Raw genomic sequence first — 19741 nt, 5'->3', positions numbered from 1 at the left:
GAATGTAACGTTTTCAGCTGAAATGTATTTGATACATAACATTTTTTTTACCCAAGTGGGCACAAGTAGGTAGATACAAGAATTTGTGAATGTGGGGAGAATTTTCCACCAAGAAAGGGAAACCAATTTGAATATTAGACAAAAGAATCAAGCAGCTGCGAAAATTTCTCTGTACTGTCAGGTGTCAGGTAGGGAGGGCGGAAACTTACAACAGTATATCTCCGGAAGTTTAACTTCAATTTCTTTCAATTTTTTACAGAATATTCTTAAGATGTTGTACATTAACAAAAAAAAAATGCAAAAAATTACCTTACTACCCCCTTAAGTCATCTACATCATTCCTTGTATTTGAGCACGCCCGGTGTGAAAGTATAGTAGTCCGGCTAGAGTGGCAGGCACTGGACGTGCCGTATGACGGGAATACGCGTCTCAGTACTCTATTCCTTTTGCCCACCTATGGAGAAAGAATTCTCAGAATGAAAATTGGACTACTCAGTAATAAGCTCGCGGGCTTAAAATTTTTCATCGACTAATAAAAAAATGTAAATATTAATATCAACCAATTTTTGTAATGTGTGTCCACATAATGTGTGTCCACATATTCCTCCACTAAGAAGAAATTTTGAAAAATTTTAACCCTATAGGAATGAAATACTGGATGAAAGGACGGATGTTTCACGGTTATTAAAAATATATTTAATAAATATTCTTATGATTTAAGCGGGCGAAGCCGGCTGAGCCTGCTAGTATTATATAAAAAGTAATATTCATATGTTATTTTTAGCATCAGAAACCTGGGAACAAATAATGCAAAGTATAAAATGGCCGTCACCGCGCGTGGACAGCTGCGCCCTACTCATAAGTGGCGGCGACTCACGTATTCGCAGCGCCCCACCAATCACCCCCCGCATTATAGCACAACCTCCAACCACCGGGTTCCTTCGAGAGATCTCCAAGTTATCTGGTTTTCATATCCGACGAGCCGCGCGATGCTCGTACAGCGTACTAGCTGCGGAACAAGACTCCACCGAGAGCCTTCTACGGACAGATCGCTCCGACCTTACTAAATCGCGATCGGCCTACATAATCGACGAACGACAACCAGCAGACGGCGACGAGGGGCCTCTCTCCCGCAATCCTCTATCGGTTCCCGATTTCGAGGCCCTATCTCCTCGTGCGACCCTGGTGTACGTGGACTCTGACGACTCGACGAAACTGACGAAAGACGAAACGACCACGTCCGACTACGCGAGCGCGGACGCCGTGGACGCGGCAGCGGGGTTCAGCAACCCGCACTACCTGGGCCCCGACGTGCGCCGCCTCGCCGCCGCACGCACGCCCGACTCGGGCGCCGGCGACATCGAGCTGCAGGAGCTGGGCGCGCCCCGCCACGACGCGCGCCAGCTGCACCTGCTGCTGGTGGGCGGGCGCGAGCCTCCGCACGTGGCGCTGCTACAGAGCCCGCTCTCCATGTGGAGCTACAGGCTGCTGTAGGCCCGGCCGTCGCGTCCAAGGGAATAGAGTGAGAATACAGTACGATCGACGAGTGGTAACCGCCCTGAAATTGAGCTTTTGGATTTTTGCACATTACTCGCACGCGAGGAAAGGAAATAATTAATAATAAGTATATTCCTAAAATCAATCTACAGCTAACTTAAGGGCGGCCATTACTCGTCGAACGTATTGTATATGTATGTTTTAGTTAAGTAAACGTCGTCGTAGTCACCGAAGACTTATTATAATAAGCTGTTTCAGTAGATTTTTTAGACCGTCTTGAACAATATTATTTCTATGTGAAATAAATGAGGATATGATATGAGGATATGAGGCAAAATATTTTGTGGAAGTTATTAGCTAATTTAAATGCACTCAGCGCCTTAAAATAATAAATACATTGTACCTATAGATTATAAGAACTTAAAGATACCGGCCAAGTGCGAGTTGGACATGCACTAAAAGGATTCCGTGCCCTTTCACTTTGTTCAAAATCTTTCAAAATGTACCTGTATCCAAGCCAAATTCAATTAAGTATCCCCGTATTAAGTTTATTTATACCATAACAAAAATATATGAAGTCTTCAATTTTAGTGTTCGAAATATCGTCGGTGCGCCTGCCAAAACCGTTATGTGTATTTTTTTGATTTTTTTTATTTGATAAATAGCATTAAAATAGTACTCTGCATAGCCTACAAAAACAAATATGTAGTAATTCCGTCTGGAAGTCGATTTAACAAAATCGATATGTGCACATAATTTTTATTTTTGGCAATGACAAATTCGTTATGTGCATTTATGATCCAGCAGCAATGATTCGATGAGGGATGTAGTACATTATGTAATGTAATACATTAAGGGGAACCGTCACTCGAGCCCTACCTTATCGCAGTGGCGTAGCTAGGGTATTTGCTGCCCGGTGCGGCTCGGGGAACTTGATGCCCCTTTCCTGTTGATGAGTTCAAAAAAAAAAAAACAAACTTATCGTCAACTTTAATCCCTCTTTTTTCTTGATGAGTTCTATAAAAAAACAAAGTGATCGTCAATGTTGACTTCTAAAAAAAAAAAAACGTGATCATCGCCGTTGAGTTCTAAAAAACAAAGTAATCGTCGACTTTGATGCCCCTTTCCTTTTGATGCCCGGTGCGGCTTAAAGGACTTGATGCCCTTTAAAATGGTATAAAGTCTAAAAAAACAAAGAAAAAACACACTAATCGTCGACTTTGATGCCCGGTGCGACCGCACCGCTCGCACCCCCCTAGCTACGCCACTGCCTTATCGGTATATAATGAGGCTGAGCTCAAATCTCAGCCACCGCCGATAGAAATAGCAGATTCAGAGCGGGCAGGTACAGTATTGGTTGAAAATACGACTCATTTGTATCTAGATGAATCTACTGGAGAATTTGTAAGCCGGAAGTCAGCCGAACTCGGAACTGGTTCATACTAGATAAATAAGCTGGAGAAATCAAAGATATGGATATTGATGAAATATACAACAATAAAAAAAGTTCGACTTTAATACGAAGCAGAGAAGACACTTAACTAACGATACTTTTTATTCATGGACAAAGGAATTGTATGCCACCAAACCGGAATCATCTTCTGACAGTAAACCAAGAAATCCTTCTCGTAAGTCAGCTTCTATAAGAAACCTGTGAGAATGGTTTTAGGCTTATTGCAAAAAGTTCAAGTTTAATTATTATTGCAGAGCAAGCACATCACGACACACGTTTGACGTATACAGTGTCGGTTTTAGCACTACCGGCGCCCTGGGCGAAGTCATCACGTCACGCCTAACTAATACCTAACTACAATTCAATAACATCCAAAAAAGAGAATGGGTACAATGAAACAACCATCTATTTAAAAAAAATATTCAATTTATTGCCTGTCTATCTGCAAACTCTTTTATTAGGCATTCAAAGTCTATGAAAACGTGGTTTTTGAAAGTGCCCATGTCGTATTAACCTGAAAACACTGCTATAAGTAGGTAGGTATTCCACAGTTGCGTGGCGCGTGGAAGGAAGTTCCTACCAAACCGTACAGAAGTGTAGTGGCACGTATACAGATGATGTGCATGATACTTTAGTTTGTGACGTATTGTGCGGTTAGAAAATTCGGCGGCAGGTAACAAGTGAAACATTTCTGCAGAACACTTCCCTTAATAAATGCAGTAGAGAAAGCACAGCGAGGAGACATCTCTGCACAAAGCCAATGTGTCAAGCCTTTCACATTCATTCAATTCACAATTCAATCTCACAAGCATTGGGGCTCCAACGTTCCATATGTTGTATGCGGTGCGTATGTATCAAATGGGTCAACCTGTTACATGATGATGCACCAGCCCAGAGATGATAAGAGTACTCCATATGAAGCCGAACCTGGGCCCTATTCAGGGCCAATCGGTGTTTTGGCGTGAAATACTGTCGCGCTCTGCTTATTAAAACTAAATTTACCTAGTTATTTAAGGGATAAGCATTAAAGGCTTAGTCTATCTATAAACCTTTCCTAACCAATTTCTAACAACCCTTCGAGTTTTGTATTAAACATTTTTTTGTTAATTACTATTAGTATTAATAACCATAGGACTAATATAACGTACCTACTACTGTGTTATCGTTATCAGATTAATCATTTTCACGTAAAAAAGGGTCAAACCAACAATTCCTTACGTTTATCATTACTAATTATTAGTATACATATTTGTTTTAAATTTAATACATTTTTGTTATCCTCATAATAACATTAAATAAATCCGATTATGTTCTTTTATAAAACTGATATGTGCATATTTTTCACTTGTAAGAAATGGTGGTTACAAGACAAATCTGATATGTGCATCAAAATGGTTAAAAAAAATTATTGCAGATGACAAGCGACAATGATAAAATGTACCCTACATTTTATCATTATCGCTTATATCTCAGTTCAAACATAACATATTTTGTCACCATACTGCATTTATAATTTTTTGATAAAGCTATTATTTAATAAATAAGATTTTTTGTCTCTCCTGAAAACTTGACTAGAAACACATAGCGGTTTTGGCAAGCGCAACGACGATATATAAACAAAAATAAGTTAAAAGCACACACCTAACAGGCCTGCTCTTAATAATTTATTAGTTATTTATTGTGTAAGAAAAACCTTATAAATATGTATGTTTGTCTCGTCCATTACGTCTAACTTAAGGTACAGATATTATCAAATTGCAACAATGAAATTATTGAACGTAAGATTATCTATGAGACTACAATATTTTTTATTAGTAGCCACTTTTACCCTGTGTTCCGGCGACGTGTCGTCGAATCGCGAATCGTCTGTATTCGCGATCAATATTAGTGTGAACCTTTCTTAACTGGTTAGACGCAATCAATATTTTCATTTAGGATTTTTATCCGTACTGTCTTCCGCGAGAAGCTATGAGTATAAACTATTGACGTTAACAACTACTACTAAAGTACTATTAAACGTTGCCGATCTACCATCTTTAATTGGCAAAAACAATACAATTATATCTATTTTTCATTTACGCATGCATTTAATATGCCACCGTGGTGAATTCAATTCCAATTTGTGACATTTTTTTCAAACAAAATCATTGCTTTTTAAATAAGCAAAAAGTAAAAGGTTGTAGTAGTCCTTTCACGAAACGGTAAATTCGAGAACATAACAAATTACTTATTTGCAATATTTCAAAATATAGTCTGAAATTTCATTACAAATTTATTATTTTTTATGTAGTTATTTTTAATTGTTTATTAGAATAAGTTTTAAAATTAATAAGTTTACCTGTACATATTCTAATAGACAGACACTCTGTGTTCAGTGTAAGGCTTCAGGCTTTCCTAAAAGATAGACTGACACTGACATTAAATAAGTTTAAAATATGACACAAACCCACACATTTTGGTCCACCTTTGAAGCTTTTCCTTACCTGGTTTATTTTTTTTTTTTCAAATATTATGATTAGGATTAGGCTAAAAAACAGCGCTGTAGACGAAAAGGTCTCACAGCATTTGCTTCGCTTGGCATTTCGATGTCTATTTTTTGTGACAAACAGCTTTTTTTTTTAAATTCAAAATTTCACTATTAAGTTTTACTAGTAATTTATTATTCCTCTTTTATTTAAATATGGCAATAACAATAATTACATAAGAATTTGGAAACTTTTTGATAACTAAAATATGTTTTGTCTGTTGGTTTAACTTAAAAATAAACAAACGAAAAATGTTATGTAACTAGTTAAAATGTATATTTAGTCTTGGGGCAAGCAGTATTATGATAGTAATTAGTATTCATGTCTCTACTGAGCAATGGGTGTGAGTTCAAATCTCACTCAGACATAGAGAGAAGTTGTGTTGTCTATTTAGACAAATAGATGTTACATGAAAAATTAGAACAGAAAGATAAATCACTTAGCCATCTCTAATGAATGAATTAGATTACTTAAAGAATCTTAAAACTTGCTACCTTTACTATTGATAAGACGCGGTTAATATTATTTTCTCTAAAGTATTTTTTTATCATAATATGTAAACAATAGATCAAATATGTTTCAACTCATTCAATATCAAAGACAGCGAGTGATAAATCATTCCGCTTTTTTTTTTAATCCAGCATGTAAGTGTCGGATAAAGTATGAGTGAATATTTTTTTACAATATGAATTTATTTTCAGGATAATTTGTACGTAATTTCAACATGTTAGTCTGTTTTTACACAAATAATAAAAGAAAAGTCGATACTCGAATTGTCTTGTAAGGTAATTTATTTTTTTTGACAATTATATGTTTCAAATGTTAATAAAAAAACTGTAGGGGTCATTATATTTTATCGTTTTTTATTCTATCATATTAATTAAAAAAAAATACATCAAATAATTTCTTACTTTTCTTACACTTAAACACGATAAAAAAATGCTAGGGCTTTCAAATCTTTTTAAATCGTTATTTAAACATAATGCTTAAATAACGATTTAAAAAATAAAACAATTTTATATAAAAAAACTAAAAATCAGCTTCCCGATGTATCCCGCACACAGCAGGGTAGGCAGAGGAAACCTAGTGTTAAGACACTCCGTTCCCCACTTTTGCCGAATTCTGGGAGCATTGCGTGTTGAGTGGCAGAACTCAACGCCGCTCTTTGTTCGACACCAGAGCGAATAAATGGAAATATAAATGTAAATAAATATATCACTTCCTCGAGTGGGGATCGAATACACAACCGTCGCGTTACAGTCACACCTTGTGCTGCTGCGCCACGACCGCCTCTATTGATGAGTTCCTTTTATAATATTATTAAAATGGAAGCACATAACATTTATGGGCTATAATATATCGCCATTTTATAATAAAAGTAACAATCATTTTTTTGTACATTCTGCTGTTTCTGAAAACTAACGATAAAAATATTGTTTGAAAGATTCTAAAAACAAACAATGCTAAATTTAAAGATTCTACGGTAATTCCGACAAATTACAATAGTCGATATAGGTCACTTTATTTTATGAGTGTAATGTCGTATTTACCTCAAACAGAAATCGATCTTGTATCATTCAGTGGTTTTCTAATCTCATACTTACATGTGCCTTTGTCTCACTACTAGTCCTAAACGGCTGGCTCTTATGGACTAAAAACTACAAAAACAACTAAATCTGTACTAAACTTTCACTAGTACAAATGGGACTACCGTACTATACATAATAAGACAGAGATATAATCTATGCATAATATATGTACTCACACATTTTGATCTCATTTATAATCTTTAATAAAAGGGTAATGAAACTCAAAACTCAAATTTAACTTTGAATATATCTTCGCAAGCCGCCCTGGCCGCCGCTTTACGCGCTTCTTTTTTGTTGCCAGCTGGAAAATTTCAAAGAAAATGATTTTTTTTATATTTAAACACAGAATCAATAAACATAAAAAGTACACAATTAATAAGTATAATGTCATAATTCTACAAAGTATAAGTTCCTCACAAAAGTGACCCCGTCAATCCTCTGCCTAAGCTATTACATTGTGTGAAACAAGCAAGTGTATGTATGATCAGTATAAATGACATGTTTTATTTAATTTGTGAAACACGGTATACTACCCACCTTTCCCCACGTAGGTGATGCCGTCCACATCGACGGCAAGCGTGAACAGCATGTTCTGCGAGGAGTCCCCGAGCGCGGCAAGCTCGCGGTACTCCAGCTGCGGCCGCATGTGGGTGAGGAGCATGCAGGGGTGCATGGTGGCCGCGTGCGGGGGCAGCACGCGCGGTGGACGCGGCTTGTTCTTGGCGGGAGGGGGTGTGGGGTTCGGTCCCGTCGGTATTTCGGTGGCCTCCGAGTTCGTTTCTGATACCTGGAATATTGTGTTTGCTTATATATTATATCTACATATACGAGTATATCTTTTTTTTATAAAACCGCGTAACATCACCTGAGTATCAACAAGTGATAAATAAATGAACAAATAACTAACAGTGTACGGCTTCAACTGCGGTACTTTATGTCCCTCGCATTCCCACTCAGTAAACAATTTGTGTAAGGCGTACGACGCTAGCTGTATCATTGGCAATGCCTCTGCTGCTTCCTTTTCGCCTTCGCCTTCTGTGACGCCCGGAACTGAACCTGTATCTTCTACTGGACCGCCTTGAGGAGTTCCTGTATACAAATACAAAATATTCTTTATTCAAAGAGACTTGCAAACATTTTTGTATCGTAGAAAAAACAAGTAAATGTTTGTAAATTTTTTTTTTAATGCTAATCGAAGGAATGAAATATATTAATTTTCTCGCTCTGATAATCAGTCAAAGTGCAGCGTTAAGTTATGCCACTCAACAGCACAGGAGTGTCTTAATGGGAATAAAGTATCTTAACACTAGGTTCCCACTAGGTGTGGGATACAACGTGAAGCGAAAAACTTTACTCCATGAATATAATAATATTGCTTTATTTTGGAAAAAGATTTCTTGCCCAAAACACAAAATATTTAGGGAATATCTGGAATAATGTAATATATAATAGTATTACCGTGACCCTCTCCGTCCTCGTGGTCCCTGGCAGCCTCCGCGAACAATTTCTCCATACGTTTGATCATGAGGTCTCGTATCGCTTGCTCAGCTGCATTGTGACGAGCCACCATTTTTGTTTCACCTGCATGCGTGCGTGCATATACATAATGCGTGTTATTTATTAAATACTAGTGAACCCGAGCGCGGCTACGCCCGCTTGTACTATACGAATATTTATTAAATATATTTTTGAAAATATAAATAGATAAAAGATGCGTTAAGCAAGCTTATTTTGGGTAACGTTTTCTAACAAGCAAGCCGTTGCTTAGCAACGGTCGCATAGCGACGATTGTTATTAACATGGTGGAATAAGTTGCATGTCAAATTAATAAGTATTTTAATATATTGGTATATATCGAGAATATTACAAATATGAGAAAAAAAAGTATCCTATTCATCCCGAGACCGTCAAGTATCTATACAGGGTGGAATTGTCAGCTCCACTTTAAATGAAGCCACAGTTTTAACTACTCTATAAAAGTCTAATATAATTCAGAAAAAAAATTCCCAAAAATGAAAAAGTTATTTTTACAAACAAAATAAATAATAAAATTATCGTTTTAAAATAAAACTTCATTTGTAAAGTATAACATAAGCACGCACACACTTACCTGTCAAAGCGGCAACGTCGCATACGTATGTGTGCGTCACAGGATATACAGGTATGGATAAAAATCGTCAAATGAAAAAAAAATCCTACGTCCAAACTATTGAGGTACCTTGATTATTTTCTTTAGTTCTGGGTTTGAAATATTTTAACCTATATGTTACTTTCGAATTTATAATATAAGTATGGATTTTTCCTATTCTACATTGAAAACTAAACTCAGAACTCAACGCCGCAATATGATTCGTTACCAGAGCGAGGAAATTAAAATATTAAATATCTCATCAAGAGAATGAGATGAGGAAAGGATAGAAAGCAAGATCAGTGAAAATGGCAAGATACTAGCGCAGGTGAAAAAAGTGATATATTTGGGGAGTATATTCAATGGAGATGGAAGATACGAGATGGATGCGGAAAGGCGTATTGGTGCCGGTAACAGGGTTAACGGTGCCTTGGTTGCATTGATAAGACGGCGAAAAGTCCGCACAGCTGCACGTTTAGCCGTATACAACGCAGATTTGGTACCGACACTGTTATACGGCACCGAAACGTGGGTATTATAGAAGAAGAACGAAAAAAAAGCTAAATGCTGTGGAGATGAGATCTCTTCTTTTTACAATTAAATTACAATAATAACACACATTGCACATCATCACAATATCCATGCAAAAATAATAATAAAAATGTTAATTCTATTAAATTAGTTCATCAGAACATCTGTTGCTTGACGGGGGGCAAGCAGCTAGAGCTGGAATTATTCATGAACTCGGAGGAAATTAGTATTTTGTGTATTACTGAACATTGGTTAAAGGTGAACCAGCTCATGTTTAATTTCAGAAACCACCGGGTAGGAAGCTCATTCTGCAGAATCAACACAATACACGGGGGGTCGCTTATTATATTAAACAAGAACCTTAAGTTCAAGGAACGGAAAGATATTGTGTCCCTTTCTGTAGAATGTTCTATCGAATTAGCGTGTGTTCAATTAGAGCAATTCATTGTTATATGTGTATACAGACCTCCCTCCGCCAATTTAGAATTATTTTTAGAAGTAATGGATGAGGCCTTAAGCAAACTTACCAAGTCGGGTAAGCCTTTGTTAGTGTGTGGGGACTTTAATGTTAATATTTTGGAAAGTTTAAGTCCCACCATTAATTTATTAAGTCTTTTTAAGTCACACAATTTACTTAATTTATTTATGGAGCCAACCAGAATAACTCCTACGACCAGTACTTGTATAGATAACATATTTACTGACATTATTCCATGCTACAAAAGCATTATTAATAAATTGGATTCTGACCACTCTGGTCAGCTAGTAGAATTCTATAGTAAGAAAAAACAGGTGGCTAAGAAAAGAATTGCTTTTGTACCTGTCACAGCTAGTCGTTTGGAACGTATGAGAGTTAGTTTACTAACTAATTTACTAGTTTTAGATATAACTTTACCTCCCAATTCTTTGTACAATTCTTTTTTTTTACTCTTTTATTAATAAATTTCATTCAATATTTACTCCCAAAGAGATTACAATTACTGATAGTCCTATCTTTGGAGACTGGGCCACAGCAGGTATTTATAAGAGTAGGGAGACACTGTATATGTTATATTATGAAAAACAGTTTAATAGTGGTGAAGAGTTTAAAGAGTACTTAAAATCTTACTCTAAAATTTTCAAAAGAGTTTGCAAAATTGCTAAATCTTTATTTATTAAAACAAAAATCAGAAATAGTAATAATAAAATTGAAGCCACTTGGAAGGTTGTTAATGCCGAGACTGGGAGAACTAGGGTGAAAGATTCTAATTTTAAACTTAGTATTGACGGTCACATTGTTGATTCCGATTTGGAAGTGGCCATTGCATTTGAAAAGTTTTTCTCTACTTTCCCAGTCAGTCTAACAAACGATTTAGGTTCTTCCACCACTATTGCAGAATCGTTAATTAAAGACAATGTTCCCGAATTTTATAATGGTTTCGTTTTCCGTCATGTAAATTATTCAGACATTAGTGTAGCTTTCAAATCAATTAGTATGAAAAAGACAGCCGACTTGTGGGGTGTCTCAGTTAATATCATAAATTCTTTAATTGATATTTTGATTCCTGATTTAGTTACAATTTTTAATAGATGTATTGATTGTGGAGTGTTTCCTGATTTGATGAAATATAGTAAAATAACTCCATTGTTTAAATCAGGTAGTACGCAAGACCCCACAAATTTCAGACCGATTTCAGTACTACCTACGTTTAGTAAAATTTTTGAAAAGCTGATACTCAGTCAGCTTCTTACTTATTTTAATAAAAATAAATTACTGCACACAGGTCAATTTGGTTTCACTCGTGGAAGGTCAACATCTGATGCTGGGGTCAAATTATTAGAGAGTGTATTCGCGGCTTGGGAGGAGTCACGTGATGCCTTTGGGGTGTTTTGTGACTTATCCAAAGCATTTAATTGTGTGCAGCATAAAACTCTTATCAGGAAGCTACACCACTATGGTATAAGAGGCATTGCTTTGGATCTTCTCACTTCTTATTTAAGTGATAGGATTCAAAAGGTAAATGTCAACGGGAAACTATCACACGGGTCACCTGTAGCATTGGGGGTGCCACAAGGCTCTATTCTGGGTCCGTTTTTGTTCCTTTTGTACATTAATGACTTACCTCACCTTATGAGAGATATCTGTGAAATGGTGTTGTTTGCAGATGATACATCTTTAGTTTTTAAGGTTAATAGACAGCAATTGGAAATTGACGATGTAAACAATGCTCTTTCTAGGATATTACACTAGTTTAGTGCCAATAACTTGCTTTTAAATAGTAGTAAAACTAAATGTATCAGGTTCTTTACTAAGAATGTTCAACAAGTAGAAACCAGGGTTTTGATGAACAATAAGGAACTTAAAGTAGTTAATGAAACTGTTTTCTTAGGTATAACATTAGATGCTAAGTTACAATGGGGTCCGCATATAGAAACTTTATCTGGTAGACTTAGTTCGGCAGCGTATGCTGTCCGTAAGATTCGTCAACTGACCGATGTTGACACCGCGCGTTTAGTATACTTCAGCTATTTTCATAGCATTATGTCTTACGGCCTATTACTTTGGGGTAGTGCCGCTGACATAGATATCATTTTTGTGCTCCAAAAACGGGCTGTCCGAGCAGTCTATAAAATGGGTCCACGGGAGTCACTAAGGAATAAATTCAAAGACTTTAACATCCTCACACTACACTCCCAATATATTTACGACAACTTAGTATATGTGCATAAGAATATTAATAAATTTAATAAAAACAGTTACCTCCATCAATATAATTTAAGAAATAAAAATAAGCTTGCTGTGCCCTTCTCTAGGCTCCATCCATAAAGTGTCTCACTCATTCGTAGGTCAAAGTATACACTTTTATAACAAACTTCCAAACGACGTGGTTAATTTATCACTGAACAAATTTAAAAAAGTGGTAAAACACAGGCTCTGCCAAAAAGCTTATTACTCTGTTAAAGATTATGTTCGCGATAAAGATGTTTGGAAATGAGTTGCTCTATTTCTAAGTTAAAATTGTTAATTGTGATTTATAACAAATGTTGGCATTTAAAAAGAGTGGCCATGAGTTTCTTTGCCTGTATCTTCTCATGAGCTCAACCATTTGAACGGGCTTTTTTCAAGTCAAAATTGCACATTTTTTTTTGATTATTTTATTTTGCATTTTTTTTATCTTTTATGACATGTCCAAGTGAATGTTAAGCATTTTTATGGAATAAAGATATTTTGACTTTGACTTCTTCGTAGGATATACGGAGTCAGTTTAGCTGATCGAATCTGCCATGAAGAGTTACATAAAATTGCAGGTGCTCGCGTGGATATTACGGTGAGAATGAATAAGAACTTGGTTTGGGCACGTCCAACGTATGAGTGATGAAAGAATGGCTAAAAGGATTTATGATGAAAAAGTGAGTGTTAACTTCCCTGTACCCTCTTCCCCGTACGAGATGTACGGGGAAGACCTCAGTTGACCTTCGCAAACGCAGTACTGAAGATACTGGAGGAAGGTCACGTAGAAAGCATGAGGTAATATGAAAAGGTCGATGACAGTGGACTAGGCGAAAGAGGTGGTGACGTCTCTAACGTAGCGTTTGGCTGTCTGTTCTCTCTGAGGGGGACTTTATCCCTAGGGGGGTACCCCTAGGGATAAAGCATGAAGTTAATTTAAATATTCCAATTTCTCGATTGGGAAGCGCACCCACAACATGCCGTGTTTACAGTCCCACGCTTGTACCTATGCACACGATTGGCCACGAAATAATACTAATACGAAAAAGGGGCGGAGTCTGTAGTGTCATGCGGTACTCACCGTATCCCATGTACACCTGCCCGTCTACGTCCAGCTCCGCACAGAAGCTGCTCAGGGCCGGCTTGTAGTACTGCGCGCCGACCGGCACCGCGCACACCTTGAACTGCTGCTAGCACACGGGTGGACACATATGGTAGCAGGGTAGGCGACGGAACCTAGTGTACACTAACAACCAGAGCGAGGAAACGAAAATAACTAATTTCACAGAGTGGAAATCGAATCCACAACCGTTGCATTCACTGTCCGACACTGCGCCGCAAGTGCCTCTAAAACAGGGGTCCCCAATCGTTTCTTGATCCAGAACCACTTTCTTATTATTCTTATTAGCAAGTGCATGGTAAAAATACCTACCGTAATAATAAAGCTAAAATTTTAATTAAAAGCTAACATAACAAAAATCTGTAATTTCGTATTAAAGTAATTTTTACGAAAATATTTTAAAAATCATTGAATGAACGTATTCCAATTTATTTGAACGTCAATGTAATGTATGTTTCACTATAGAAACTATAAGCAGACATTGTATCGTCTTCACCTAGCCGTTGGGTCCGCAGCCCACGCTCTTCTCACTCACTAAATGTTAACCAATGGCTCACTTAAAAACCATCCGCGCACCATATTTTGGCTGCTCCGGACTACTAGTTGGGAACCATTGCTCTAAAAGCATGAAAAATAACCTATATATACACCCACATTGGCCAACTGTTCCCCGGACATGATCTCGTTGAGCACCATCAGTGCATTCTTAGGAGTCAAGAGACGTCTCAAGTTTTCATTCTGACGTCTTCGCCTCTCCTTGTTGGAAATCTTCTTAACTGTAACAAATGGTTATATTGTACTACATAGAAACGATTAATGTGATTTAATATAGCCTAGAACGTTACGAAACTAGCTTCAGTTCCGATAAGTGGAACTTCCAAACAGCTCCAAGTTCAGTTCCTACTATTCAATCTGAGGTGGTTAAACAAACAAAACTGTCACGTGAACATTGTCTCTCCATTAGGACTCCCTTTTTATTAAATTACATATAGTATAGTATCGGATATACTCGATATTATTAAAAATAGACTTTTCTGACCATTGATAAATTTAAGTACCTATTAGAATTGAGCTACAAAGCCTTATAACAAATGTTTTAGAGCTACTTCCTTGAAATTAGTGTCAACATTTTGGGAGATATATTTACAAAAAATACTAGGAACATGTAAATTTGGTGAGATGATATAGTTAGGATTCATACTAAACATAGTGCCGGTCGGTCTGTGATCGATTTGGAACTTAACCGGAACGATAGTAGGAATGCTCTTATTATTTCTCATATAAGGATACTTTTAACAGACAGATCGGACCGAGAACTAACCATGGCTACGCTATAGTGTGAATCCTCTCATATTGTAACTGCGATTTCGGCTCCGATTTTAGTTCCGATTCCGGATCCGACTCCGCTAAACCAAATTTAAAAACTACGATTTCGGTTTCGGTTCCGTTAAAACCACCTTTGTAATATTTCCAATATAGCCTAAATATAAATAGGCTATACTATAGCTTTCCTCAATAAATGGTCTATCTAACAAAATTTTACAGAATTGAATCCACAACCGTCGTCAATTTTTTAAACAACAGTATTGCAAGCAGATAAAAGAAAAAACAGTACGCTCTACGAATCTGAAGTTAAACAATTCGTCGTCAGTGCAATATTTCCTTTTTCTCTTCCCTGTGGTGTAACTAAAGTGAATACTCACCGCCAACTAATTTGGACTTCATCCAGAATGGCTTCGCAGGTGCATCAACATCCGCCACATCAGGTTTCACTTCAGAAGTGTTCGTCTCCATATTTTCCTGCTCCGTGGGAGTCTTTAAATAGGAATATAGGATTTGCTACATAAAATTGTTATTATATTATGAACTACACGTTTTCTCCCGCACATAGCTGGGATAGAAGCAAACTAGTATTAAGACGCTCCGATGTCCAAGCACAGCCCAATTTTGGAGAAATTACGTGTTGATTCTCGAAACGAAACGCCGTTAACAAAATAAGGGAATAAAATAATGTATTTTAAGTGGCAATCGAAACTGCTGACGTTTCGCCGTCTGATCATTACAACTAAAGCACCGCTAACCCTCTTACCGGCAGCAATACGCCTTTCCGCATTCATCTCGTATCTTCCATCTCTACTGAACATACTTCCCAACTTTGTTTTCAAAAGTTTTGTAGTTTAAAAGTACCATAAATGTATATTTGTAAATTAAAGGGTGTATTTGTTTTGCATTAATTAATGACAATGCCGTTCAAAATTATATGATTACATGTCATACAAAAATATTGTTGTTTACTTTTTATGTCCTAGTTTTTTTAGTATAAAAATTGGGGTAGGCATCACTTTCCCTTTTAACAACCTACACCCCCGCTCCTTCCTCCACCCCCGCACATATAAATAGTAATAAAGTACACTAATATATACGTAAAAACTAGGCTCTTACCTCAAGCAATTGTGGAGGTACCTGAGGTGGAGGGTTCATCGGCGTTTGACAGTTGGGCTCGGAGTTTTGCTGTTTTTTTAATAAAAAATAATATATCAATTTATGTCATATTTTTGAGAGCCTGTTTCATCTCTCTCAGTTATTCTTATCAAATAAATGTAAATGAAAAGGGGAAATGAATATAATTCATTCAATGAATATAATTCCTTTCCCTGAGTGGAAATCAAGCCCACAACTATCCTGTTTCCAGTCATATGCTGTCCCACTGCACCATCATTTTGCATTCATTTATTTTTATATACAAATCAGCAATATAAAATATAAAACTAAATATGCATAGAAATATTTTTTTCCATAACAACACACTAAGAAGTACTTAATAACATAGAAACTTACACTAATAGGTTTGTTGAAAGTCTGCACAAGTTCCGGTTGACGTAGAGGTCCCATATTGCCGTAACCCCCTCGGGGTCCACCACCAAACTGGCAGGAGTTAGCTGTATTGGCTATGTGCACTTACACTCACATTTATTGATGATATCATTTAAATAGACTTTCAAAAGTTTCATATCAATCAGGCAAAAAGATAATGGTAAAATTTTTAGTTTATTTAATTAACAGTTTCTTTGTTTACTTTTATATTACCAGTTTTTTAATTTTGCAAAATGGTTTATTCCTTTTATGTATGTATACCTGTATATATTTCACCGTAAGATTATAAACTTCGTTATATTACAGTGAGCTTAAAATATGTATATAGTAAAAGATTAGGCGATTTTTAAATGGTGGTTAGGTTACAAACTTTTACTTTATAAAGTAACTAACTCAACGTAACCGAACATGCAATCCGTGAACCTGCTGCTGCTTATTTTTTTGACACCTTTTTAGTTTCTTAGCTCTGTGGTCACAATGCGTATGGTCGATTTTGCTGTAAAAGCAACCAATCAGGGCCAGGCCTTAAAGAGTTCGCAATTTTTCGATAGATTTCAATTTTGCGCGAGATTTTATGAACTAACAGTTTTTATAATCTTAAGGTGACATATATGTATACACAAAAGATTAAGACTTAGAGTATATCTAATGAAACTACAGTAAAAATATCACTATAAGTTGTTTATTATTTTGGGTTGTATTAAAACATATACATCCACTTTAGCAAACCTTAAGAAACTATTGGTTCATGAAATGTTTTTTTTGTAATCAGAGAAAGACAATTGTCATTTTATTAATTAACTAAGAGCAGTTACTTTTTATTATTTCTCCATACTAAAAATCATCTCTCTTACACAACTCTTTCATACAATCAAATAACAAAATGGATGTGAGTGCACATTGGCCAAATTATCACACATTCCCATTATGACTGTAACCTTTTAAAATTGCAGTATTTAATAATTTTTCCAATTTGTAAATATTAAAATTACACTAAGACCACCGAGATGGATACACAATGTCAGATTGTGAATGTGACGGTTATGTGTTTTATTTCCACTCAGGATAATGATTTTTTTTTTCTTTGCTCTGGCACGCACAAGATAAAGTGTAGTGTTATGTGGGGAACATAGTGTCTTAACACCAGGTTCCCTATGCCTATCCTGCTATATATGAAAATAGCACAAAGGTTTAAAAAAATATATCATACTACAATCCCAAAAGGCACATACATATTAGAAATCTGCTGCAGCATTCTATTTAAGTCTAGAGAACCCAGTACGCTCACAAGATTCACCATCTTGTAATCGTAATGTTTTACTCAGCCTTCAGCCACCCTCTGAAAGGCATACACCAAATCCAGAAATAGTCATCACAGGCTCAAATCAAAAACTATTTATGGTTATAAGGATGTTTTGGAGCTGCATAACCGTAGCTTAAAGTATTGGTTATCCTAAATAAGAAAAACAAAGTATCTTCCAAATAAGATTTAAGCATTTTGGATCATTTGGGCTATAGGCAGTCTAAGTGAGACTTTTTACAACACATTTTAAATTTAGCCTGGCCAAGCCAACACTCTAGCACTTACTACCTAGATCCAAAATGTCACATCCTTAATATCCCTGTTTATTAATAATTATAGTAAGCAGTGCCTTGATGGTAGTCAGATATCATAAAAGACAAGAAATTAGATTTCGTATCAAATACAATATTGACACTAGGAAGTTAAGGTGTCAGCACAGTTAGAGAGTGGCTAGCGACTTTTACCAGTGCCAAGGGTCTAGAGCCACGGCATCGAGCTGTTACGACATATATATAATTAGTACTCTTATTATAGATATGACATGAAAAATTAAGATATTTAATTATAATATAGTTTTTGCAATTTACAGGGTTTTAATAAATATAGGTCTACAACTTACACCTCCAGCAGGAACGAAGGTACCGGGACTGTTATAACGTTGAGCTTTGCGGGGTGTATCTGTAAATTAATATAAGAAACTCGAATAACTACTGTATATTGTATGAAAATCAATATCTGCTATTTTTCAGTGCTTCTTCCTATTTAAAACACTATGAAACTATAAAGGTAAAGATAATTTAATAATGATTATACAATATTCATTACCACATAATCCTATTATACAAACGTAACGTAAAGTAGCACAAACCGCAATCAAAATTTTTTAATTACAAGCAAGTACCACAATGGCGGGTCTAAGCGTACACGATATAAATTATACATGCTTCTTCTAGCATTTAATAATTCAATAAAGACATACTCACATTTATTGTAAGACATATTACTATAGTTGTTATTTTAGAATATATATTTATATTTTAATCATTAACTAAATAAAAGGCAAATAATTTAATTTTTTATTGAAATAACATCATCAAGGAACATATACTAGAACAACATTAACTTTGACAATTTGGGCAAGTGCCAATACCATGTATTGTATATAATACGGATCAGCTTCAGCCGTCAACGTCAGACGCACTTTCACAGATTCAAAGATAAGTCATAGATTTAAAAAAATATATTTTAGCCTAAAAACAAAATACCACTAAATGCGGTGGATATTTTACATTTTAGACTTTAAATTACATTATATCAATGCTTTCGACTTTAATTATAAAAGCATCTATACTAAAGTAAGTATGAGGTAATACTAATTTTCTATTTACACCAGAGTAAAAAAGTGTTTTTATAATGCATAATATTTTTAGAAATGAGAAGAGGTAAATATAAAAATAAAATAATTTAGGATAGTCTGACGTTAGTTTAATTACAATGTATGACTTTATCTAAATAGAAATACAAATTACTAACAATTTAACAATCGTTATTTTTAATATATGAAATGAAACTACAAGTACATAATAAAATAGAACGAACTCACAGTATCGGCGCCAACCACTCTCAAACGATGACCGACTCGTAAAATAACTTGTACGCGGCCAACCGACCAAGGAACATACTAGTACGCGACTGAGCTCTTGTAGATATAAGTGGGGATGGTAGTAATGGGTATCGATACCGCACGTAGATCGATAATTGCTAGTAATCTATATAATTAGGTTTCAGAAGTGAAATATGAAAATAAAACTATACAACACTAATGTTACAAATACAATCTTATTTATTAAAAATCTAAATAACTATAAACTGAAGTATAAATAACTAGAAACTTATATAAAACACCAACAACATTCGAAAACACATATAGGTATTTACTCAGTGTTAATTATAGCAGCTCTTTTAACCAATTCACATTATTTATTAATTAAAACATTTAAATTACTTTATA

General features: G+C 35.7%; 2 protein-coding genes across 7 annotated transcripts in view; one reads left to right on the top strand and one right to left on the bottom strand.

Annotated features, from left to right (window-relative positions):
• Nucleotides 1–6834, top strand: part of LOC146534205 (kelch domain-containing protein 3-like) — a 31969-nt gene extending 25135 nt beyond the window's left edge. For all 4 annotated transcript variants that reach the window (XM_085195415.1, XM_085195414.1, XM_085195416.1 and 1 more), the window contains one exon: nt 785–6834. In XM_085195415.1, coding sequence (XP_085051541.1) covers nt 785–1494 — 710 coding nt within the window. In that variant the 3' untranslated portion in view covers nt 1495–6834. The remainder of the gene's footprint in view (nt 1–784) is intronic.
• On the bottom strand, nt 6249–19405 carry LOC146534204 (double-stranded RNA-specific editase 1-like). Of its 3 annotated transcripts, XM_085195420.1 has the most exons (12): nt 19334–19405; nt 18350–18408; nt 18195–18226; nt 16392–16478; nt 15996–16064; nt 15257–15368; nt 14208–14329; nt 13515–13620; nt 8523–8645; nt 7972–8153; nt 7602–7851; nt 6249–7365 (listed from the first exon to the last, which is right to left on the bottom strand). In XM_085195420.1, the coding sequence occupies exons 4-12, from the start codon at nt 16443–16445 to the stop codon at nt 7286–7288; spliced, it is 1098 nt and encodes a 365-aa protein (XP_085051546.1). In that variant the 5' UTR covers nt 16446–16478; nt 18195–18226; nt 18350–18408; nt 19334–19405; the 3' UTR covers nt 6249–7285. The 3 variants fall into 3 exon arrangements, with proteins under 3 accessions (XP_085051546.1, XP_085051544.1, XP_085051545.1); XM_085195418.1 differs by lacking the exons at nt 18195–18226; nt 19334–19405 and adding an exon at nt 18714–18891; XM_085195419.1 differs by lacking the exons at nt 18350–18408; nt 19334–19405 and having other exon boundaries at nt 17660–18201.
• Between the last annotated feature and the right edge of the window lie 336 nt (nt 19406–19741).

The sequence above is a fragment of the Heliconius melpomene genome, chromosome 12 (assembly GCF_056956725.1).
Source record: "Heliconius melpomene rosina isolate 202511_hmr_F chromosome 12, ASM5695672v1, whole genome shotgun sequence".
Taxonomy (NCBI): domain Eukaryota; kingdom Metazoa; phylum Arthropoda; class Insecta; order Lepidoptera; family Nymphalidae; genus Heliconius; species Heliconius melpomene.
This window is presented reverse-complemented; position numbering and strand designations above follow the sequence as displayed.